General features: G+C 57.6%; 1 protein-coding gene and 1 long non-coding RNA gene across 5 annotated transcripts in view; one reads left to right on the top strand and one right to left on the bottom strand.

Annotated features, from left to right (window-relative positions):
- Positions 1-24206, bottom strand: part of Rgs12 (regulator of G protein signaling 12) — a 115625-nt gene that overhangs the window by 3273 nt on the left and 88146 nt on the right. For 2 of the 4 annotated variants that reach the window (XM_015481904.2, XM_048784084.1), the window contains 13 exons: positions 17565-17734; positions 16937-17029; positions 16151-16294; positions 14987-15166; positions 14566-14719; positions 12682-12758; positions 10957-11151; positions 10670-10743; positions 10058-10184; positions 8779-8875; positions 7283-7362; positions 6712-6865; positions 4647-5213 (listed from right to left, as the gene is read on the bottom strand). In XM_015481904.2, the coding sequence (XP_015337390.1) occupies positions 4647-5213; positions 6712-6865; positions 7283-7362; positions 8779-8875; positions 10058-10184; positions 10670-10743; positions 10957-11151; positions 12682-12758; positions 14566-14719; positions 14987-15166; positions 16151-16294; positions 16937-17029; positions 17565-17734 (2112 nt within the window). Of the gene's footprint in view, positions 1-3542; positions 3870-4579; positions 5214-6711; positions 6866-7282; positions 7363-8778; positions 8876-10057; positions 10185-10669; positions 10744-10956; positions 11152-12681; positions 12759-14565; positions 14720-14986; positions 15167-16150; positions 16295-16936; positions 17030-17564; positions 17735-24206 lie in introns of those variants that run through there. The other 2 variants (XM_048784082.1, XM_048784083.1) reach the window with 2 other exon arrangements.
- LOC125610907 lies at positions 2638-4552 on the top strand. The gene is made up of 2 exons (XR_007340957.1): positions 2638-2749; positions 3656-4552. It is a non-coding gene; the product is annotated as an uncharacterized LOC125610907 (long non-coding RNA).

Here is a 24206-nt window from a genome sequence, read left to right as displayed (position 1 = left end):
CCTGACACCTCCTCGGTCCCAAGTATCTCCATCAGCCAGAAAGGGACAGGAGGCCTTGGGCATGGCTGAAGAAGCTCATGAGAATAGAGGGAGGAAGGGCCAGCAGAGGGAGCCAGAGGCTAGGGACCCTACCATCTGTCCCTTGGCCCTCCTGGTCCCTCCCATGGCAACCCATCCACTGAGGCCTGCCAGATCCTGCAGTCCCCATGGGAGAGAGTGGCCACTAAATCCCTACTCTGGCTCAGGACTTCCAAGCTCTCTGCATGCCTCCACAGAGGCCCAGCCCAGGATGGTGACAGTGACAGTGGGCTGGGTTAGAGCTGCTCACTCAGCAAACTTGCAGGGCAGATCCACAGCTGCACGTGAGCTTGCAGCTAGAGGGTGTGGTGGACAGGGCTTGGGGGCAGCTGAGGGGGCACCCAGCAAACCCACACTGGGGAGGGGCTACAGACAGGAGCCACCGGGGGAGGGGGAGGAGGAGGGCAGGTTTCAGGGTTGGGAAGAGCTTATTCCGGAGAGCACGTGGGGTGGGGCAGGTGGCTTTGTGGGCCACTCACAGATTTGGGTCTTTCCCTTTGGGATCATCCTGGATGTCTGAAGGGCAGGCGGAGGAGCTGTGGTGGGAGCAGCTAGGGACCAGGTTGTCACAACCCAGGCCAGGGGCTGGGGACAGTGGATGGGCCAGTTGGTCAGCCCTAAGAATCAATGGGGAAGCCCCTGGAACGGGCAGGAGGCCTGGCCATGGCTGAAGAAGCTCATGAGAATAGAGGGAGGAAGGGCCAGCAGACCCTGGGCCCAGAGTCCTGTGGCCGCCACTGGGCAGAGTTCAGGTACAGGAAGTGCTTTGGCAGTCTGGTAGATGGCCGCCTCTTCCACTGAAGACCAGTGGCAGCTCGGGAGGGTGAGGTCTGAGCTGTGTTGTGGCTGTCAGGGGCCACCAGCCCCTCTTGAGACACAATGCCTGGGGACAGTGGCTGGACAGGGCCTCCCTCAGAAGTTACGGACAAAGCTGAGGCCAGGCAGGCCCGTCTCACGCGGGCCTCAGTAGGCCTGAAGCTGCGGCTGGGCCAGGGAGGTGTCCAGGCAGAGGCAAGGGGAGGGCAAAGAGGGACCCAGCCACACCTCCAGCCCCAGGATGAGGGCATGACCCCTGAACCTTGATCTTAGGCCTTAGTCCCTGCTGGGGGGTGAGTACCCACGTGGAGAATCCTGGTGGGGAGCTTAGCCACAGGATCTCAGAGACATGACCTGGGGCTCTGCTGGGGCCCGAGGTGCTGGGAGAGAAGGGCAGGTGGGGTGGTGGCCATGAGGGGCCAGACCCCAAGGAGGTTGAACCTGGGAGCCGGGTGGGCTCCGGGGAAGAGGTGCCTCAGTGGGTCTGACTCAGCCTCCACCACCACAGACCTGCACCTCACTGGGTCAAAGTGCCTTGGGTCATAAGCCCAGAAAAGCTGGGCCACACAACCCAGTAGCCCCGGAGCATTTGCTGGAAACCAGGCAGACACTGATGGGAAGGTCGTGGGGTGGGGTAATCAGAGCAACAGTGGGGCTGGAGTGGGGCGCAGGCAACACAAGTGCCACAGTGCCACAGAAGCCAACGTGAACACCAAGAGCAAGGCAGCCTTCTGAGATTTGCCCACCACTTGGCCTTCAACCCTCTGCTCCTGGCCCACACGCCCTCGTGAATGCCTCAACAAAGCTCTTCCATGCAGGACCCAAGACGGCTGATCAAGGCCGGGCCTCTAAGCAGGGGACACTCCTGGCTTTTCCCCACAGTGAGGTGACTCGGGTAATTTGGAGTTTCCTGTGTCAAGACAAAAAAAATCGCAAAGCCACAGGGACTCACCCAGGCACACACGCCCACCACACAGGTGTGCGCACGCATGTGTGCACGCACACACACACACACACATGCTCTGCTGACACACCATGTGCACACACACCAGCCCATGTACCCCGGAGTGCCAAGCTGGGCTCCGACCCGGCTTCCACTTGACATCTCCACCTCACATGCCCAAGCAGAGCCTGGGGCAAGGAGGGGGCCTGGGTTATTTGGCAGGCAACGCGCGGGCGGGGAAGCGAAGCCTGTCTTCATGCAGGTGGCCTGCCCCTGGTGACAGGGTCAGGTGGGAGTCCTGAGGACATGGCCACACTGCCACATTGTATTTCCCTCCCTGGATGTCCATCGTGGCCACCACGTCATTGAGAGGAGTCACAGCAGTTAGAATCAGTGAGGGCACCCGGTGGAGCCTGGACCTCTAGACCTGAGCAATGGAGTCAGAGCGGCGAGCAGACTCATGCTGCTCGCAAGTAAGGTGCCTGCATTGTCCCTGAGAAGACAGCACAACACCACGTCCCTGCAGGCCCCTTTCCATTCTCCAAACCTAGTCAAGTTAAGGAAAATAAGGGCAGGACACATGTCATCTTGAAGGACGTGGCTTTCTCTGTGTACAGGAACTAGGGCAAAGGAGTGCCATCCAGAGAGCGACGTCTCACATGCCCAGCCGCTCCTGGGGTGCTGGCTAGACGCGCACACTGCCAGGCGCGTGCTATGACGTCACTGCTTCTGCACCTCCCTCCCCGAGTGAGGCCGGGCGTGGGGCTGAGGGCATGTGGAGAGGGCACATGCCACTTGCCCAGCCAGCTACCAACAACAGGGAGGGAGAGGAGGCTGCCTGGTGAAGCTCTGTGAGGGACACGGTGCTGTCAGCCTGTCCCACTGAACTCCTGGAGCAGTCACTGGTCTCTTGTAAGCTTTCCCTGGCAAATCATACATGTCCCATGCTGTCCCTGGCACTTTCTTTGGCCTTTCTGCGACCTCCCCCACTGACCTGGCACAATTAGCGAGGAACGCCCCATCGGGAGGCTGAGGACACTGGGCTTCCTTCACCACAGGGACAGGCTTCTGTGCAGGGCATTGTCCCACAGAGGAGTCTAGCCCCAGCACCCCTAGGCCCTGCAGACCAGGGTCATTGCCTCCAGGGAGACTAGGCAGGCCATCAATGCCTACAACTGTCCAGCAACCCTCGGACAGGCTGGTGGGAGCTACAGACCTCTGTACTGTGGCCAAAGTCCCACACTTCCTCTCCTGCCGTTGCCATGTCCAGGACAGAGCCAGAGGATCACCCTGGGTTCCTCTCTCCCGGGGTGCTGGGGACTCACCCTCTACACGACTGTACCACCATCGCCCTCTGCCATGAAATGCCAGGGATAAGCCAGCAGCAGCCGTCTGGCCAGGCACCATGCTGCACCGCTACCCAGGCCAACGGCCCTGTGTAGTGGGAAAACCACGTGCTCTGGTCCTGCGCAGAGGCAGCCCAGCAGCCAGGCCAGGGGCTAAGGTGTGAGAGGAGGGCAGAGGCTCCACATTCAGTTGGGGGTGGGTCTGGCTTCTGGAACAAACTGGACGACTTCAGCCTCCCCATCCCCCAGGCAAGGAGGGCCAGAGGCAGAGGTGGAGACGGGGCTCTCTGGCAGAGGAACCCTGCCCACCAGGCTCCTCCTCACTTTCAAGCCCACTCCCACCCATCACCAGGCTGTGTTCGCAGGCACATGTGAGATGCTCAGGAATTTTGTTCAGTGAATGATATCTTTTAAAAGCTAGTCTGCTGAGGTCAATCCACTGATGTCTCAAAATGTGTAATACTTCCCCTAGATTAAACTACCTCTGCCGTTTTCTAAAGTGGAAGCACATTTTCAAATAAAGAAGAAAGGAACTGTAAGCCAGACCAGACAAGAGATCTCGAGTTTATTGCTCCTGGAAGAGGAGACACAGGTGGACTGCAGACAGACAGAAGAGCAGAAGGACAGCTGGTGCCCGAGGCGTCGTGAAGCCCAGCCCACAGCGCGCGGCCCTCCTGAGCACCGGGCTGTGTGGAGAAGGGACACACATGAAGACTGCCCCGGGCGCCCATGGAGTTGGCAGACCTGATCCTGGGTACCCAGCCTGGGGCGCGGGAACCCAGGACAGGCCACGGTCGAGGCACTGGGCGTGAGCACATGTCACCAGGCCCGGCCCCACCCCCTGCCGGCTCCAGCCTGGTCCCGGCAGCTGTGGGGCGTGAGTCAGCAGGCCGAGCTGCTCACCTCCACACTCCAGCCCACGCCTCCCTTGAGGCACAGCCGGCTGAGGGAGGGTGGCCAACGCCATGAAGCAGGGCGCCTGGGCCAACTGGCTCAGGGGACTGGTGGGTGTCCGGCCTGCCCACTGAAGAGCTTATCAGAGCCCTGGTCCTCCTGTGAGCCACGGGGCCTTTGCTCTCTGGCTCAAGGTCAATACTTTTTTTTTTTTTTTTTTTAAATCTTGAAACTGAAACACTAAAAACGCCAGCTCTGCAGGTTTTACTAACAGAAGTCCCAGCCCTGCTCAGGGTGTCACTGAACCTGGGTTGCTGCTCCCATGGCACCTTTGCAGAGCAGAGGGACTATGTACCCTTCAGTGACCACCCTGTCAAGTGCGGACCTCGACTGCTGCCCCAGTGTCTCCTTTCAGAAGGCAAAACCATGAGGAGAGGGCTGCCCCACGGAGCATCTCATTAAATGAGGCCGCGTACCACGGCTGTTCCCTTTTATTGAACACTCGAGTGAACCATGGTGGGGAGCAAGCAGGATGGCACCAGGGTGCAGGGGTCAGAACCTGGAGGTACCTGGTCCTGGAGGTCCGGGTGTGTCCTGGGGACTGGGGGATGGAGGCAGCAGTGTGCTGTTGGGGCTGCTGATGTCCCCCTCCCCCATTAGGGTCAGGTCAGCCACATGCTCATCCTCCACGGTCTGGATGTCCCCAGCCTCGACGTCCCTTGACTGCCTCCTCCAGATCTGCGTAGTGCCCTCCTGCCCCTGGGGGGCACAGAAGGGCTCTCCAGGAGTATTCTGTCCAGGTGCAGTAGTCCCAGGGACCCCAGGGGGGCTGTGGGCGGAGCCAGGGCTGTGGGTGGAGCTGGGGCTCTGGGCAGAGCCAGGGCTGGTGGCTGGGCTGTCGCTGCAGTCCTGCGCTGGTTCCCAGCTCCCAGAAGGCTGGACTGCTCGCTCCTGGCCACAGCCCGCCACGGGTCTCTTGCTAAAGCCTTTGGCCGGGGCCGAGGTGGAGAGGGCGAGCTCTGCAGAACCAGTAGGCAAGCGAAGGAACTCGGGCAACACCAGGTCTTCCTTCCTCAGCAGCCCACGCTGGTCATCTGCTCGGTTGCTCTGAGCTTTGGAAATGAGCTCAAAAAACTCTATTGGAAGAAAATCCACATTGGCCCTCTTTAGAGAGGTTCCCCGGAAGCATGCCACAGCACAGCACACCCGCAAGGGCGCTGCAGGCCGAGGCAGGCCAGCGCGCAGTGCTGCCTCCTCACAGGACTGAGGCTGAGGCCCGGCTGGCAGCAGAGCCCTTCTCAGGATGTGGAGGCAGCTCCATACCCTGAGGACCAAGCTATGCACCGGGCCTGAGCACACAGAGCCTGCGCTTCCCGCGTATGTCGTGGAGGAGGGGCAGCCAGTGCTGCCCTGGCTGTGGGTCTCTGGCTAACGTCCAGGGCCCTTTGACACCTGCGCCCAGCTCCTTTTTGAGGACAAGGTAGAAGTGATGGCCAGACGAAGGCACGACAGAGCAAGAGGCCCCAGCTACAGCTGAACCCCCGGACCAAGAGTGGGACAGCCAGTGGGGTGGCTGGGATGGATGGCCCTCAAATCGCCTGCCACTCAGGGTCACCACCTCTGGGCAGAGGGTAGTGCTCCTAAGCCGTGGGAGAGAAGGGTTGTCCTGCCCAAAGCTGGCTCGGGGCAGACGGGTGCCCTGGGCCTTGCACCTGCCCTGCCTCTGTGGAAGTCCTGGCTTAGTCACTGGGTCCACAGACCCTTCTTTGTCGGGCTGGATTTTCACTGTAACTCAAGTTCACAAGTTCACCTTTTAAAAACGGGATTTCTGAACTGAGCTTTCTCTAGTACTTAAATTATACTCTGCATTTGTAAACCTTAAGACATCTTTTAAAATTCCACATTTCCATAATTCTCAGAAATGCACACATTCAAAGGGTGTGTGTCTTCTGCCTGGTGGCCACGGAGGCCGAAGGAGTCCTGTTTTTGCTTTCTTACTGTGAGGTTGGACTCACAGAAAGCTGGGACGAGCCAGCTGACTAGCAAGGACTCCCTGGACTACGATTCAGGTCCCAACAGCAGTGCTGGTCCGCTGTCCGTGATTCCCTTTGTTAGGAGCTTTGGGAATAAAAACAAGGTCCACCAGGGCTCTCATCTCCCAGTCTGTCTTCAGGGGTCGCCTGCACCTCTCCTGGAGGCCCAGGGTGGGGTGGGCTGCCTTCTTCAGGGCCTCCACTGGCCAACAGAGGTCAGCAAGCCCATGGCCCTCCCAACTGGCACCCCCACCTCCCTTTCACTGGCATCCAGTTCTGCCTGGTGACCCTCAGTGACATGGGCCCCTGATGCCAACTTTCCACCACCCGAGATAGGGCCCTGGTTCGTGTCAGGGGTCAGGCTGTGGGGGAGCAGGCTGCAGCACAGTCGGTGCTGCTGGGCACAGCAGGGCCCCCTGACTCCATGGGAGGCCTAGCTCTCAGCCTGAAAACTGGGGTTTCAGCAAAGTTATAGCACAAGCCTCAGTGTGACAGGTCTGCAGTCACCAGCTGTGGACAGGGCAGAGTGGGCTTGGTGACTGTACTAGAAACTGGTAGTGCATTTACTGAAAAACGTGCAAGTTTTAAAAAGTACACATACCCTCTGCTTCGTCCAAATTAATTTTCTGATATTTTTTTTTCCCAATCTTTGCAATAGATTCTTCTCTCTTTGAAAGCCGGGGATCCCTAGCATTTTTTCCATTTTCTCCTTTTATTTTAATAGAATTAGACTTGCCTAGTGTTCTTTCCTCTCCCTGCATTAGAAGGAAAGTCAAAGTTCTACTCACATTCCAACACACAACAACACATCATTCACCAGTCATAAGGTAAAGGCTCGGAGGGACGCGGTGCGCTGGGGCGGAGCTGCACGCACCACCGAAGACCAAGGGCAAGGGCAGGTCACAGAACGAGAAGCAGTGAGGCCCAGCCACCCCCCACAGGAGGGGAAACCCAGCCTGCTGTTCACAGGGGCGGAGCCAGGCCCGGCAGGGCCAGGGGGAGACCCCCAGGTATGGCGCCAACCCTGCGCACAGAGCCCCCGCCAGGTTAATGGGTGACAAGGGGGCTTGTTGGGGAGAGGAGGGGCCAGGTGCCATGGCAGTGGGGTGGGAGCCAAGAGCTGCCCCTCTGAGAGGGGCGGGGGCTGCAGGGCCGAGCGTGTGGGGAATTACCATAGCCGCGTGGTTTCTGGGGCTGGAGTTCACTGCCGTGCTCCCTCGGCTGGGCACACCTTTCTGCTTATCTGCGGGCGCTGAAGGTAAGAGGTGAGTGTTGGGCTGCACCCTCCACACCAAAGCTGCAGAGGCCAAAAGGCACTCATACCCCTCATCTAACCAGTAGCTAAAGCCAGAGACCCACCACCTCCCGCTGCTGCTGGGTGAGGGCGCCGCACGGCTTCTCTGCAAATTTAACAGGGGACTTCAGGAAGAGTAGTGTTGAAACCTCATTTTGTATGCCATTTGGCATGCACACTCTTAACACAGGAGTGGTGGGCAGACGGTGACACTGGGCATGGCCCCAGTGCCCCTGGAACACTGCTCTCCTGCTCCCTGCTCAGCCTCATGAGCACACGACTCCCCAGAGGCTCGGCTGTGCAGATGCCACAGGCCCCACAGTGCCTAGCCCTGGAGGGAGGCGCAGAACCTGCCAGGCAAGGCTGGTGGCCGCCCTACGGGGGCTGCACACAGCACTCAGCCCACCTGGCTCCAGGGCTGGGGCAGGGACATGACACTCTCTAGAGCTCAGGGCAAGGAAGTGCGAGTGGGACAGGAACAAGTGCCCTGCACCAGGCCCCGAGTGACCCACCTTGTGGGAGTCACCTAGGCCCAAGCCCCAGAGAGGAAGGCACGGCCAGTTGCGTGAAATAGCTGTGTATAAAGCAAACTGCTCCACACAGATGAGCATCTGTAGTTTCTAGAAAGTTCCCCAGGAGACAGGCTCCCTGCTATCCCTGCATTTGGACAGTCCTTTGGGCCACACCTCTGCCTGCAGCAGCTACAAGCAGGCCTTCCCCTCCTGGACTAAGTAGCTTTCCTTGAGGACTCCTCAGTTTTCCAAAAGGGTGCAGACTCCTGAGGTGTCTGGACAGAGAGGCCTTTGGCATTGAGGTGCCAATGGGAGAGCTCTGTGAACACCTGCCTCATGGCACATATGGGCCATCACAGTAGGACAAGCCAGGAGAGCCAGCCTCAGCCCCTGCTGGATAGGGCCAGAGGGACAGGCCCCAGATCAGGGCACTAGGTGAAGGACCAAGGGGCCCAGACCAGGTTGCATGGCCCTCGGCATTCCTGTTTTGGAGTGACTAAGGCCTCCCGGGAAGAGAGCACCTTCTAGTACTTTCTAGCTATAGTGCTCTGACACATGAGCATGGGGGCAGGGGCTGCCACCCCTTCCTATAGCTGAGAAGATGCACCCCAGGCAACTGGGCCTCCTTCTGCTGGTCCTGCTCCTCCTCCACGCAGGGCTGAAGCAGTCTCCGTATGAGAAATGCTGCATTAAGGGTCCTCTGCCATGTTGGGGTCAACAGGCCCTCAGGAGGTCCGCTGGTCCTCAGGAGGTCCTCAGCCCCAATGCACACCATCGGGGGTAGCATTAAGAGACCACAGCTGCTCAGCAGCTGGGCGGTGGGCTGGGCCCAGCAGGCTGGTGATTTGCTGCCTGTGCTCACCTTTTCCTCGGGAAGGGTCCTTTTCCTCTAGGACGACTCTCTGTCCATCCAGACTCGATATGGGGGCACCAAGGTCCAGGGGCTCCTTCTCTCCATTCTAAAGGCAGAGATGGTGCATTGAATAATTTACTCAGATCGGAGCTTCGGGGATAGTTGCTTCTTGACAGCCTCTCACGCCAGCTGGCCCTGGGGTCAGGGCTGTCTGCCAGGGTGAAAATGGAAGTGCAGTACCCAAGGAGCTGGCATGTGGCTCTGCCCACCAGTCACTAGAGGGGAGACTGGAGACCCCTGGTGCATGCTGGAACACCTCCTTCCGCAGCTGAAGGTTTGCCAGTACTCAAAAACCACTCTCGGCTATTGATCTCAGTTGGCCTAGGTCTCAATACGACTCACAGCCTCCACGTGACTAGAACCACTCGGCCCGTCCCACACACCGTCCTGAGAGATGCCGAAAGCAGCATGTGCTCACTGCAAAGCAGAGAGCAACAAGCAACCACAGGAGCAGCTCCGACTCCACAGACCCCCAACTCTTGTCTCTGGCCAGAGCTCTTTTCCTTCACCAAAACCCCTGCTTAAAAAAGAACACTTGAGCTTAAAGTTCGGCACTTTCAACTCCCCTCAGTCAGGAGAGCATGGAGAGTATCAAATGCATGTTGGGGCTGACTATGGGCTCGGGAGGGGCTGGCCAGTGCCCTGTGGCCCCCAAGCTCCAGCTGCAGCCTGCCCTGTACTGACTGCCTGAAAGACAGAGGCAGACTCCACACCACAGCACTCAGCCAACACAGCACCACACAGCCAGACAGCTGACTCCGCTGCTGGCCAGTAAGTGCCCATGGGGACAGGACTGGTGTGGGCTGGGGAAGGGGCACTGCTATCCTGCTGCCCAGTGTTCCTCTCCCTAACCTCGTTCACACGACAATGGGGCGGGTGGACCTTTTCCTGTCTATAAGGGGCAGTTGGGAACTGGGACAGTGCGCTGAGGCCTAGCAGGGGGCTGGCCTAGCAGCTGGGTGGGGTGGGAGGGCTCTGCTTTCTGGCAAATCTGCACATGGTTGTGTGCGTGTCCCTCTCATTATGGTTTCCAGGAGCAAGGCCACAGGGCAAATAATAGACCTTTCCAAAATGACCACGGCACAAATAAACAACAGGCATCTCCACTCAGTGAGAGCAGCACAGGGCACGGTCCCCTGACCAGGGAAGACAGTGCTGAGGCGAGTCATGCTGCTCTGCCCTCGTCCCCAAGGAGCAAGCCCCGGAGGCCACAGCAGGCCACACTCACCAGCCTCACCAGCAGGCTGCCAAGGTCCAGGCCATACTTGGCCACCACTGGCCGCAGCACCTCTGTGACAGGCTTGGTGGGCTTGGCCTTGAGTCCCACCGACCGGTTAATTGGAACGAGATCCAGCCTGGGGAGGGAGCATGAAAACACTCATAAAGCACTCATACCCATGCCTGCTGGGAGACCTCGGGAGCACCAGTGCAGAACCACGACAGTGTGGCAGGCCCAGCCACTGGCCCAGCCTGCTGTAAGCACCTTCCTCCATGCAGGAGCCCAGTTCTTTCTGGTTTGTGGAGCTGGGCTGAGCAGGGGTCACAGAACTCGTCCTGCACAGACATCCAGAGCTTGCGGTGCTGTCTGGCCACCTCACACGCCCACCAGGCAGAGAGTGCCTGCCTCCCTTGCCCTCTGCGGTCTTAGGGCCAGAGCAGCCCATCTGCAGGACACCTGCATCCCACCCGCCATCGTCAGCACCTGCCGGTCCTCACGGCCTGTCACAGGACAACCGCACATCCACTGGGGGAGAGCCCAGGCCAGCAGCACGGCTGGCAATGTGGGGAAAGTCCTGAAAACCAGAGGACTCTCCAAATGGCACATGCATCGTTCTCTTACCGAAACAAAGTACGCTTTTCTAGGCGCAGGTCCCTCGAGGCTAAGATGCTGCTGTCCTGATGCAGCACCAGCGGCTTGGAACAAAGAGACCACAGTTAGAGGGGAGCACACAGCTGTGCAGAACGAAAGGGCAGCTTCGAAATAGCCCTGCACAGAGAAGGCTGTCCCTCTCCAGGTGCCAGCCCCATGTCACACGCAGCCACTCCCAGCAAGCCCACCCAACACAGAGAAACCAGACAGCCAAACGCACTTAGAGGAGCCCATTGGCAGGTCCACATGGCCTGTACCTTGTCCCCGCCCACCAGGAAGAGGTCCACAGCAGCCCCGTTGATGCCATGTCGCTCACAGAGTCCAGCCAGGACCTCTTTGATGGAGAACCCTGCCTTGACGGCCATGGCACAGGATGTCCCGTCCGGGAGGTGGACACGACAGTGCTTGGCAGCCTTGTCTCTCTCAGGTGCAGAGGTCCTGCTGGTCTCTGCCTACGGGGCAGGGAACAGGCAAGTCAGTCACAGGTGTAGGCGGAACCTCCTGGAGCTGATCCCAGCCTGGCTTAGGGACCCAACAAGCTGTCTGTCCCACATGCAATCCCCAAGATCAACCCCACTGTTACTGGGTTTTCTGATCACTGGGAAGGAAGGGCACCCACCTCTCAGAACACGGGCAATGCACTTTACAGGCTGTCAATCTAAGCAAGACTGTCCTGTGCGGACACAGAGCCCCACATAGCTAGGGTCACCGGCCACATCTCATCCTGACCAGGAAGCAGACAGCCACATGGCAGCTCATGGTACCAAAGCAATGAGGACAGGCCACCTGAGCATGGCACTGGCCCTCCCAGGTCTCTCAGACCCTCTGCATCAGCAGTGCCCTGCAGGCGTCCTTCTGCTGGCCTGATGCCACTTCATCATCACCAGCTCTGCCTCAAGGCCTCAGAGTCCCTTTCACCAAGGCACTATTTCAGAAAATGGGCCAGTTGGGACCATTTCTGAACAGTGCCCTTCCCTGTATCCGTTCAGCTGTTTCCAGGAGGAGCATGGCCACCCTGGATCCTGGGTTGGCAGATGGGGCTGACAGTACCAATGCCAGTTGAGGCCTCCAGAGGCCGCTCTGCTCGGCTCACGCTTGGTCCCTGAGACCCCACAGTGTTGATAAGGGAATAGCACAGGAGTAAGACTGGGCTGGCTGCTGGATGATGGTGAGCATATAGTCCCATGGCCAGCCAAGGGTCAGAATGAGGACACCAGCCACCAGGCCAGGGGACCAGAGACTCGCATGAGGCAAACCTAGTCAGCAGGACCACCCAACTGACCCACAGACAGCACAGTAACAAATGATTCTTGTTCTGAACTATCCAGGTGGCAGCAACAGTTAACTAAGGGCTGGAAACCCCTTAAATAGTACTTAGTGTAACTGAAGAAGAAATGACAGTCTACATTAATTAATTCCACTTGACAATTTTGAATGGCAGGATGCGGCAACCAATAAGGTTTCCCAAAATTCTTGTCAGACAGAAGCTAAGAAGCTAGCAGATCCTAACCCATGCAACCAGCGCCTTCCACACTGGAACCCGGGGCCAGAAGGAGCACAGAAGCAGAGAGTGAGAGCCAGCTAGAGTGGGGGTCACCGGCTGTGCCTGGCTCCCTGGGTGGGCTGGGGGAGCAGCAGTACAGACAGGCATGCTGGAGTTAACAGGATGGCGGCAGGGCACCTGGGTTCAAAGCAGCTCGTTTGCTCCACGTAGGGGTTCAACAAATGTGAACTAAGTTAGAACAAAGGGTTTAAGAAATAAAACCAACACTAACTTAGTCCTTCAGAAGCACCCCTCCCCACCTACCAAATAGTTTTCCTCTCTGCCTCCAGAACCCAGGAACCCGGGGTTGGGAGAGCTGCTCTTTGCTGCCATGTGCCCAGCTTGTGAAGTGATCCCTGGGCTTTTCATGAGACACAGTTCATCCATCAGCTGGTGGGTACAGCCTGTGTCCCTGAGGCGAGGGGAGGTGGTAACTCACCAGGTCCAGGCTCCCTGACGACGACACAGAGCCCTGGGACTCACGGCGGCACAGGCCTCCATTGGCATGAGGGGAATCTTGATGAGGGAAACAGACTCAGATGAGCCCAAAGCTACAGGTGTGTCCTCCTCACTACACACAGAAACCCCACCCCCACCTGCTGCCCATGGGCTGAACAGGTGACAGGACAGAAAGGAACACCAGCACTTCCTGCTCACAGAGGCAAAAGCCTGGGCTGACACAGCCCCCGAGCTGTGCAGGATCACCCCTGCGCCCTGTGCCCTGCACCGCCCTGTGTGCTCCAAGCTCACACCCCAGTCATGGCAAGTGCCCCACAGAGAGGCTGTGTGTCTTCAGTCACATGCAGACATAGGCAGCTCTCAAAGGGCCATTCCTGGGCCTACATAAAAGTCCCATGGACAAGAGAAGATAGTTAGCTGATGGCCACTTCTTATCAGTGATCAGTCCACATCTTCTGCAAAGTCCTACAGAGCCAAGAATGGACCGTGGCTAACAGCACTGACGATCTCTTAGGCTAACCTGTGCACCAGATAACTGGAAGAGAGGACTTCTAAAACCCGGGCCTACTCCTGAGTCAGGCCGGGGGTGGTCAGGGCTAGAGATCAGTAAAACAGCAGGTCCCAGTGACCTCCTAGCCATTGGCCCACCCCAAAGTGGACTTCCAGGCTCTGTCCAGGCCCTGTTGAGGCTGAACTGGAACATCTGAACTCTGGGGAGTGCCAGCCATCGGGATTTTAAAAGACCTTTCCAGATGGTTCTATGGGCCTTGCCAGGTGTGCAATGCACTATATGGGGCCCACACTCCCCATCTCCCAGGAACTCGGGAGCCCCAGCCCCACCTAATGACAGCATCCGTCCCACAGGTGGCCCCTTGCTGAGGTCTCACTGCCTTTGCTTTGAAAAGACCACCTGCCAGCATGACCAGAGCTTGGGGCTGGCCAGGCCCCCACCCGCTAGGGTCTCCCAAAGGACAGGAGTGAGGGTAGCTCCAGCAGCTGCTCTGAGGGAAGAGGCAGCGAGTGCACCAGCCCCTTGGCACAGCTGTGGAGGTCGGGGCCTCCTGCTTGTCTCCCTTGGGCACCCTGTCTTGTTCTTGGGGTCACTCGTAGTGTTTACTGCCCAGTTTAAACTAAGGGACCAAATGCTTAGTGTCAGCCCCATTCCTTCAGGCCGGATCCGCATCTCTGAAAAATGATGTTTCTCTAAAACCCCCAGGGAAGAGAGTCCTCCCAGCTCCCTCGGCCTCCTCAGTACCCGGAATCGACGGTTCTACCTCTCTGTGCCTGCAGCATGTATGCTCCCAGCCTGCCGGCCCATGGCGTTAGGGACACAGCGTAGCCAGCAGCCAGCAGCAGCCTGGGCTTCTGAGGCGGCTGAGCACTAATGAGCCTGCCTTTCACCCTCCAGTCACCACAGGACTCTCATCAGTATCAGAAAAGTCAAAGGTAAAAGCATCTGGAATGGGCAAGCTTCTATAAGGTCTACAATAACCAAGAGCCATGCCTGGGACATGCTTCAGACACCTAAATAGCCTCACATCTCTAACACACGGAGAAGGCGCATGGGAGCACAAGCTTAAAAGAGACCTGGGCAGAGAGCCAACTGCCCCTGGGTGAACAAACGATGGCACACTTGTCTTCTCTTCTTACTTGATGATCTTTCCCAAATTTTCTAACAAACACCTCTCACTTTGACAGCAAGAAGCAGCAGGAGAGGGACACAGAAGTTGGGAAGTTCCAGAGCTGGCCTGCTTCCCTGTCTGGCCCCTTCCCAGGCATGCACCCCCACCCTGGCCTCTCACTGTGGGACACAAGGGCTGCATCCCCGGGACAGCAGCTGCAGGCCCTCTGGACGTGCACACACCGTTGGCATGGTCCCCATGCTCCTTCCTCTTCTGGGACCGCCCAGTGCTCCTATTCCTTGACCAAGAGAAAAAGGCCCCTTTCCGTTTCTTCTCACTGTCCTCGTCCCCCACGTCTTCATTCAGGGATCTTCCTGATTTTGACTTCCCACTTAGCTGTCAGCAAATGGAAACTTCAGTTAAAACAATGCAAAGTTATTTTAATATTACATGAAGTGCAAAAGGGGCTGAAGCCTGAGCTGTAAGCCTAAGGACTCTGTGGAAACATCTACATCTCTGCAGGTCAAGGGGCAGTCCTCGCACCATCGCAGCATCACCACGTCTCCAGCTGGTGAAGGGACAGGCAGGCACAGCCTCACTCCCACTACCTATGCAACAGCCCCTCACAGGTATGCGCCCGTGGCTTGAGGCTGGCCCCAGCACCTTTTTTGGAGTGGACACGCTGGAGTGGTCGGAGCTGATGCTGTGCTTAGAGGCAGGGCTGCTGGGAACCTGCTGTGAGTCTGGGAGGGCACGGCCTTCCACCTCAGCCAGGATGCACTCTTGATACAGCTGGGATTTCAGAAAGCGAGTGTAGCTATCAAACTTCATCAGGTTGAAAATCTGGGAGCAAATGCAATGCCACACAGTTAAAGGAGGAACTGAATACTCGTCTCTGACCAGGTCCCAGGTGGCCACGGGTTTACACCCACCACCTGGCCCTGTTCAGGAAGGATAGCATCTTAGCCCAACCCCGCGGGCCCGAGGGTATCCAGGCTGATTCTCCTGCACTCCTGCAGAGCTCACTCTCTCTCTTCACAAGGCAGCTTTTCCTTCCTCCCTCTGAAACAAGCCATGTGAAGCCAGCAGCTGGGGATCCCACAGAGGGAGAGCTGCCTGGAGAGGACGTGCTTCCTTCTAGTCAGGATGTCACTCTGGCGAACCCACAGCACAGCCTCCACAGCAGGGGCAGTGGAGCATACAGCTGGGTAGCCCTGGTCTCATCACATACTCTCCCAAAATTAAACCAAGGCCAACAGACAGCCCCTGGCTGGTGACGCTTTGCCTTCGTGATGATGCCAGGTGAGCTGTGTTCCAGTAAGGTGGGCTCAAGGTGCCTACTTCCAGTCTGGATCCGCCCCTGGTTGAGTGCCTGCAGTGTGGTCCTCTCTTGAACACTGGGTGGCAGCAGCAAGCTGCAGCACCCACTCTGCCCCCACCAACACAGGCTGACACCAAGGATCCATGGTGTACCAGGTGGCCGAGCACAGGTGTTGGGTAGGTGGGGTGCACTGGTGGTTTTCACCCACGCCGGTTCACCGGGCCTCGACCCTGCCCTCAGTCAAGGGGTGTCTGGATGCATCAGCCCGGAGCATGTGATTCCCTGTGCATGCACACACGCCTAGGCACAAGCGCCAGGCCTCTGTGGTGCAAGCTTCTTACTTTAGCCCAAACGAAACCAGCCACTTTCACCTGAATTCCCCTGGGGTCAAAGCTACCCACCCATACCCAGGCCTGTCAGCAGCTCCCTGGCGAGAGCTGCGGCTCCTGCCTCTGGCCTGGCTGGGATTCTGGCTGGGATTCCTGGACAGGGCCCCGCGACATCACCTGGAGCTGCTGCTCCTTGAACATGTCTGGGTGAGGTGCGTTGAGAATGTCGTCGGCTAGCTGGGCCTGGCTGTCGATGTTGACAGGGGTGGTGGCTTTGCTGCACAGGAATTTACTGAAAATCTCCCGGGCCCTGTGGGAAAGCTGAGATGGCACAGAGCCTGAGCAGGAGCATGGCGCTCCCCAGGCCTCCCACCATTTCCCTGCAGTACTCCTGAGGCCACAGGAGCCCTGGGACCAAGACCCATGCTCATGGGCCCCAACCAGTATTTCTGCCTGAGGCAGTGAATAAAGGCAGACCAGTGAGAACCACAGAACACATTCCCTGTAAGCTTCGAGTGGCTGGGCTCAGGGTGCCAAGACTCAGCAGCTCCCCTGGGAGGGACCCTCACCCCAAGGATGGCAAGTGGGAGTCATCCAGGATACCCTGGCACAGTGGGAACAGGAGAGTGTCAGGAGCAGACACAAGGCCCCTGAGTGAGGGCAATCCTCACCCACATAGAAAAGGTTGCCAAGGCACTGTCCCAAGTGTCCCTTCAAGTTCCCTTTTAAACCATGCCCTTTGCAACATGTGGGGTGCACAAAGTCTGTGGCAGAGCTTGCAGCTCAAGGCATTTGTGCAAACCGTGTTTAGGCAAATTAAAAATCACACATACTTAAAATCTCATTCAGAAAAAGAAGTGGCTTTCTTCAGCTCTTGTGAAAACATTCCTTCCTCAGCAGCTCGGGCCAGGCCCGAGCTAGCCCTTGGAGCCACCCTTGTGAAGCCCTGGCCTGCAGACCCACCTCCTTCTTGTCATGTGCAGGAACATGGTTGAAGTATTCACAGGCCTGCCAGAATAAAATGTTCTCTTCACTGAATTCCTTCCTTAGGAAATCCTAAGAAAAACAGCAGAGGTGAGCAGACCCACCCGGATGTCCCCCTCAGGGCTGGCCTGGCCTCTCCCACTGTCCTCTCGCTTTGCCTTCTGCCCTTGAGCAAGCTGCAGGGCCTCTCGCTACTGACCCGAGGCCCTCAAGAAGAAACTGGGGAGCTCTCAGCACTAAGGACGGTGGCTCTGGTCCAAAGTGACCTTCTGAGGAGTACAAGTGTCTTCATAACTGGACCTAGCCGCACGCACCTGGCTTCCAAGCACTCGGAGAAGCCCCCAACACCCATTGCTATAGATGTCTCAGACAGGGAGGGGAGACCCCAGACCCTGGGGGCCTCGGGACAGAGGGCAGGGCAGGAAGGCAGGCTGGGCCAACTCTCTGTGTCCAGCCCACCCTGGGCTAGATTGAGGAGACGCATGCAGAGGGCCATTCGGGGCCTACAGGGTGACATGCTCTCTGGGGTCTGAGGCAACTGGCCAAGCCCTGGGTGGTAGATCCCACCCAAGCAGCCTCAGCAAGGAGTCCGGATGCCCTTACTCACAGAGAAGTAGCGAACACCAACAGGGTCCTGCAGCAGACGCTCGAACGACACAGCCCAGCTGGCGACCCTCCTCTCGCGCAGGCGCCGGCAGCTCTGCACACTGGGGAGACTGGCATTGCTGCTCAGGCTGTTGTTGCTGACGCAGTCCTTCAGGTCAGCACCCGTCAACTCTGCGAGACCAGCACAGGTGCACCTGCACCTCTGCCCTGCTCCTGCCCAGAAGTGCTCCCCACACAGGTGGCCACAGCACCCGCACCCAGCTCTATTCTCTACAACACTCGTTCAGTCAACAACATGCTCCGCATCTGCAACCTGGACACTAGACACAGCATGCACAGAATGCACTCTGCCTCTCGGGCTGCACACGCACCCTCAAACACACTCACAATAACAAACCACGACCATGGGGGAGAGGGAGAAGCAATAGCTTAAACAACACAATGCACACACACCCAGCTCTCGGCACATAGCAAGGTTGGACCTGACAGAGGCACCATGGAGCAACAACGGTGGTGGAGCAAGGGCCAAGTCCCCCAGGTGAGGTCCTGGCCAGCACGCTGGGACTCCTGCAGCAGAGCCTGACTGGCAGATGCTCACCATGCACACAGCTGCAGCTTGGGACTTCTATGCATGCTGCACTCGTAGAAGACCCTGGGGTTTCCACAATGCCCAGATCTGCGTATTCAATTTCATGTCACTTGATGTCTCAATGACTGGTGATCACAAGTGGAAGGTGCCCAGAAAGCCCCTGTCCATCCCCTTGTCCACCTGATGGAGCGGTGTGGCAACGTCCCCACCCCGAGTGCGCAACCTAAGCTCAAGAGGAGGGACGTGGGCCCGTGTGTGCGGAAGCTCCAAGGACCTCACACACTGCCAGAGAAAGTGCCTTCTGCACAGGCAGGGTGCATGCCACGGGGCGCTGTCCTGTCAGGTGAGCCCAGGCACGTTTGGCAGAGGCCCACTAACGCAGGCACCTTGCACAGCGTTCTCACAGTCTAACGAAACGTCATCATTTCACGTGTGGCTCTTCATCTGTTCTGAACGACAACGGCCTCGACCTGCCGTGCCGGGTAGGCCATCCGGGCTGGCCGGCCACGCAATCAAAGCCACCAGAGGAATTCCCAGGGAGTAGTAATGGACTTGAGCTCCAAGTCAACCACTGAACTGCCCTTACAAGAAGGGACCGTCCAGAGGTGGGAGGAGAGGCGGGAGATCTGGGAAGCAAGGGCAGTGGTGAGGCCCAGCCTCTCTGCATGGCCCATCTGTAGACAGTGGAGGGCGTCAGCCATGCCTGCCACCCCTGCCACCCCGCTGGGCACTCAGCCCAGGGCCTGGAGGGCCTGAGGGAGGCCCTGCTGTGGAGAGGAGAGTTCAGAGAAAGAAACACCCTCCGGTGAGGAGCAGAGCCAGGGGTCTGACCTCCAGCCCCAGAGCTGAGTCTGCAGAGCAGTGAGTGCAGCAGCGCAGGCCACGCCTGGCAGAAGATGCTCAGAGCTCAACCAACAGTGAGATGAGGAAAAAGGAAAAGTCAAAGAGGAGTCACGTAATTCACACTGCTACAGAAAAGGCTCAAAAGAATTTACGTAATAGGACCAGAACTCACACAATTTCATGTTTTAACCACCATGTCATCCATGCTATTTTTGAGATAAATATCCATGTAGCATTAGCCACCAGAGTGCCTAAGGACAGGAAGGAAAGCTGTGGCCAGGACGTGGCACACAAGCTGTGGGCGGCTCATCTGGAAGACACAGGGCTCACCACAAGGGACACTTTTGTGGCAGGGTGGTGCCGTCAGTGCAGCCAGCACTGCCGGGAGCTGAGGGCACTGCAGGGCTGTTACTATGCTGGCCTCTCTGCCTTGCTTAAAAGGTCCCAACACCCCAGGCTCCCCGACACAGAAGGCTCTGCAGTTCACACGGGCACAGCACACCCATGAATTCAGACTCACTCGCACACCCCCACCCTTCTCTGGGGCTGGGATCCTGGCAGGGGCTAGCCCTCTACATTGGACCCCTGTCCAGCAAATGCACATGCAGTATCAGAACAGGATAGGCCACATGTGCCCGCCCCTGAGGAAGACTAGACGTGCGAAGACGGAGGCACAAAGCAAGCAGGCCATGTGGCAGGCCGGCTCCACCTGCCACCACCATGTGCCACTACTACACAGTACCTGTGAGAGGGCCATGTTTGGGGGCAGGGGTGGGGAACAGGCCATATCTGAGGAACTCAAGCTATATTCCGTCCTTCCAAGGCACTGAAGCCAACCCAAGTGGCCCAACAACTTAGACGTGAAGGAGAGAGTCAGAGAGGGGGAGAACCTGGAGACGTTGTGAAATACCCGCTGGGAAGAGCGCTGGGGGGAAGGCACAGTGTCTGTTCAGACAAGACCCGAGCCAGGTGCTAGTGCCGGCATCTGAATCTGCACATGGAAATGCCACAGCTCGGACCGAGGATGGGTGTGAAGCTGCAGAGACAGGGGAGTAGCCAGCCACGCAGCAGGCAAAGGCTCCTGTACGCGTGACACAGGTTGGACCTCACCATGGTATGTTAAGGTGGATTCCATTACAGACCCGACTGGCCAAGAGCAGGCTCAGCCAGGCTGTGCACAGAGGCCCGGCCTGCATGCTGGGGAGCATGAGCTGAAACCCAGGGCCACTGATCCAAGCCCAACAGAAGCATGTCCCCACACCCCAGCTGGCATGTAAGCCAGAGGTACTTGCTAGGCATCCAAGGGCATGAACAGCCAGGGCAGCCTGGATACCACACCCAGGGACAGAACCAATGCCGGCACCGCACAGAGGCACCCACCACGAGAACACTGCTGTCGAAATCCTGACCTGTGGGCACACACTACTTTTTATAAAAAAATAAAATCTGTGAAAACTACACAAAGGACGAGGGGTCAGTGGTGTCCAGTCTCTATTGGGCTAAATGAGCACCAACCCAGGAAGAGGTGTGTCCAGAACCCCAAAAGCAAAGTCGGACCAGAACTCACACACTGCCGGCATACGGCCTGGTCCCCACACAGAACGGGGGTGAGGGCATCACCTACCTTTCAGTGTTTTGTGCTGACGAATGAGGTGACCCTTACAAAATGCAACACTGTGTTTAAAGCACTCTGCATGGTGTGAGCGCCCCAACACTTTCCCTCCAGCTGCTTCTCTTAGGCCATAAAGGTTGCACTGAGAACTGAGGAGGGGCAGAAGGGAACCTTGGGGAGCCAGCAAGAGCCTCCTATTCCAGGTGCACTCACGCAAAGGCCCTGTGGCAGGAGAAAGTGGTACATGGCTAGGGTTTCAACCAGGCTTCGGGGGCCCATGCAGCAGGAGCAGAAGCATTGGTGACACCAGGCACCTTGGCAGTGGGGTGTCACCCTAAACAAGGGAGTGCTGGTGTTCATCACAGGCCCCTCTAGCTCCTGCGGAGGGTGAGCTCGAGGCTGCCAAGGCACAGGCCCAGCTGAGGTGCTGGGGGCCGGGACAGGAAGCAGGGGAAGATGGGGAGGGCTGGCCCAGTGGGCTGCAGAAGGCCCAGCTAAACCCTATAAAGGCAAATGGAGCTTTCATTTCTCAAACGAAAGTCATTTTGATTCTAGCAACGTGTCCTGTTGGAAAGCACCCACCTCCCTGCTCATGGGCACAGCTACGGGAGGGCACTGGAGCCTCCACAACAGAACCTTGGCCCTTCCCAGCCAGCCCCCAATACCGCCTGCCAGCAGCTCAGCACCCACCACTCCCTCTTCTATCTGGGCTCCTGTCCACACCCCTTGACACAAGCCCAGCCACCTCGGGTGTGCTGGCCGTGGCTTCGTGCAGACTGCAGGATGTGCTCTGTTTGGGAATCAATGAACACAGACTGGTTCAATACTGAGGTCAAAGGGAACCCCTATCTTAACTCACCTCATTTTCATGACATTTGGCAAACACTAATAACTTTCTATGACTCATAAATACTGACACTTTGCAAGCTTAACTGAGTAAGAAACTAACATTTTGGAAAAAGCAAACCACTAATCCCCGGGTGTTCTGGGATCACATTCACCAAGTGACCCCATAGTGTGGAATCTGCATAGATTCTTGAGTGCATCCATCCTTGCCCTTGGTGTCTCCCAGGTTGGACATGATGCAAGGGTGCAGGCCAGCACCCAAGGGTGCAGACACACACAGGAGGCTGGGCACCTGCCTAGCAAGCAGTCACCTAGCTGCCACGAACAGGACCACTGTCTGCTGTGGTCAGGGCTGTGGTGCAGGTGCAGGTGCCCCCAGTCCCCAGTGCTGTTAGAGGTGAGAGCAGCCGCCCAAGCAGGCCTTGAGCCCAACCTTCCTGCACGGTCACCAAGCAACTACTCCTATAAATCCCCCTGATGTGACACTGCGACAGGACGTGGGCCTCAAGTCCAGCACCGCAGCCTGTGGGAGATGGTAAGAAGGGAGCTAGGGCAACAGCCTGGCCACCTCGAGCCGATGGCCGCATCGCCAGGATCCCACAGGCTTCAGTGGGAAGTCAAAGGCAGTTAGTTCCCCCATAATAAATTCCTGCAGAATTCCTTCAGTCATAAGAGCTCATCCTGAAATTTTTTATTCTATTTGGACAAAATGGGTACCTGTGCATACAGAAGAGTTCAGAAGAGCCGGTGGTGAAAGCACAGTCCCCAGCTCCTCTCCACGTGGCTCAGCCCACAACACCAAGCTGCCTCCCGGCCAACGCCCACTTCAGCTGTGAACTTCAGTCCACAACTGTCCTCACCCCACGGAAGGGAGTGCACCTGTATGCAAGGCCCAGTCTGGGGCACCAAGCAGCAGTTGGGCACAAGGAAACACCAGGCTTCCCACCCTCACTCAAGACCAGGGGCTCGTGCACCACGTCTGGCGGCACCCGCTGGGACTGCAGGGTGGCTCTAGCCTGGGGTGGAAGCACGCACTTACTTCCCAAGGCAGGGAGAGCAGGCCTGTGCCCAGCACGTGCAGTGCCCGCCAGGCTCTGTGTCCGCTCTCACTGTGGGCATTGCTTTCGATTGACAGTCTAGAAAAGAAATGCTGTCCTGAGAAGAAAGTCTTACAGCCTGCTTCACATCTATAGAAACCAGAAAAGCTACCACGTTCATACTGGGGTAGACATGCAGGCTACATGTTGCAAGTCTCTGTAATGCCTTGAGATTCAACTTAACAGTTAATCTGCAACTTGTGCTTCAGCCCATCACCATCTCCTCAGGGTGTCACCCTCACCCTAACCCGAACACCAGGAATGCTCGAACCTCAGCTCCAAGTCCATCACCACACAGGCGCACCTGCAGGCCCCGCCCCAGCTAATGCTCTTGGAAGCCGCAGACCAGCCTGCCCTGACAACCACGACAAGGTGACAGACCAACAAGGGGTTTTACCTGGGTAGAGCTGATAAGAGCCACTGTGATGCCACTTAACCAAATACTTCCAGCCACTCACTGCTAACCACCCCTGAGAGTCCATGCCAGGGCTAGCCGGCACAGCCCCCGCAGCCCAGGGCAAAGCTCGAGACCCCCGCGGGGACATTGCTCCTTAGCTCAGCTTCCTGGGTGGGCAGGTGACTGCAGCTTCTCCAGGGCTCCAGGCAGCCAGCTTGACAAAGGCAGCCCAGGCCCTTCAGGGCTCCTGAGAGGAGGCCGAGCCACCACACAAAGCCTCAGAAACCTGCATGCATAATTCACTCCAGACCTCAGGCGTTGCCAGCCCAGCCTGAATTATTTAGGATGGCGGAGCACAGGGACAGTGACCATGCCGTCAGCCCACACACTGAAGGAGGGAGCCCCCTTCAGTAATTTGTCCTCTACAAAACCAGCAGGAGAGCAGGAAACAGAAGCACTTACAGCTCTCCACAGCGAGGTGTCACACTCTCATTTCTGTATGTATATTATATTAAAATATCTTAAATTAAATAATCACAAAATCCATCTTTCCATGAGAAGATGATCCCTGATCCCTCGTGGTCTGAGGAGCATGTGTCCTCTTAGGTAGGAAGCACCTGCACCAAAGGGAACACTTCCCCAGCACCGCGTGCCGAGTAGTGGCCGGGTGACAGACACTTCTCAAAGGACAGTCTGCTGGGCCAGCACTCCCCAGGGAAGAAGCCGCACAGGGTCGCCTCTGATGCCTCTGTCCTCACCACCCAGGCCCCAGTCAATCCCTGGGGTCTCCGAGGTCAGGGCTTGTCCTGCAACACCACAGGTGAGGGCTTGGCGACTTTCTTCTGTGAAGGGTCTAGCAAGAGCCATTTCCCATTCTCTGGGCCGAGGTCTCTGCCGTCCACTCCAGAGCAGGGTGACTGTGCTCCAGTCAGCCTTTACTCTCTAGAGCAGCACTGGCCTGGATTTGGCCCAGGGCCAGTCACTGAGCTGCACACTGAGCGCCATGCTCCGCACTGGACACTGCTCCACAAACAGCTCTGGGTGGTGGTAAAAAGCTGCTGAACCAATCTCCACACTTCCTATGGAAACAACACTGCAAAGGTTCCCAGTGAAGCTCGGCTCCATCAGGCTCCCTTCCAGAGGACGCGCTGCTCAGCTGTACCTTTGTAGTGGCACCCCCACCTCCACAGAAAGTCTTAATTAAGCTTCTCCAGAAATCTTCCCCATAATTGATTTTAGGACTGTCAGCACAAGAATCT

This window comes from Marmota marmota, unplaced genomic scaffold (genome assembly GCF_001458135.2).
Source record: "Marmota marmota marmota unplaced genomic scaffold, marMar, whole genome shotgun sequence".
In the NCBI taxonomy this organism is placed as follows: Eukaryota; Metazoa; Chordata; class Mammalia; order Rodentia; family Sciuridae; genus Marmota; species Marmota marmota.
Note: the sequence above shows the minus strand (reverse complement) of the source record. Positions and strands in the feature narration are given on the sequence as shown.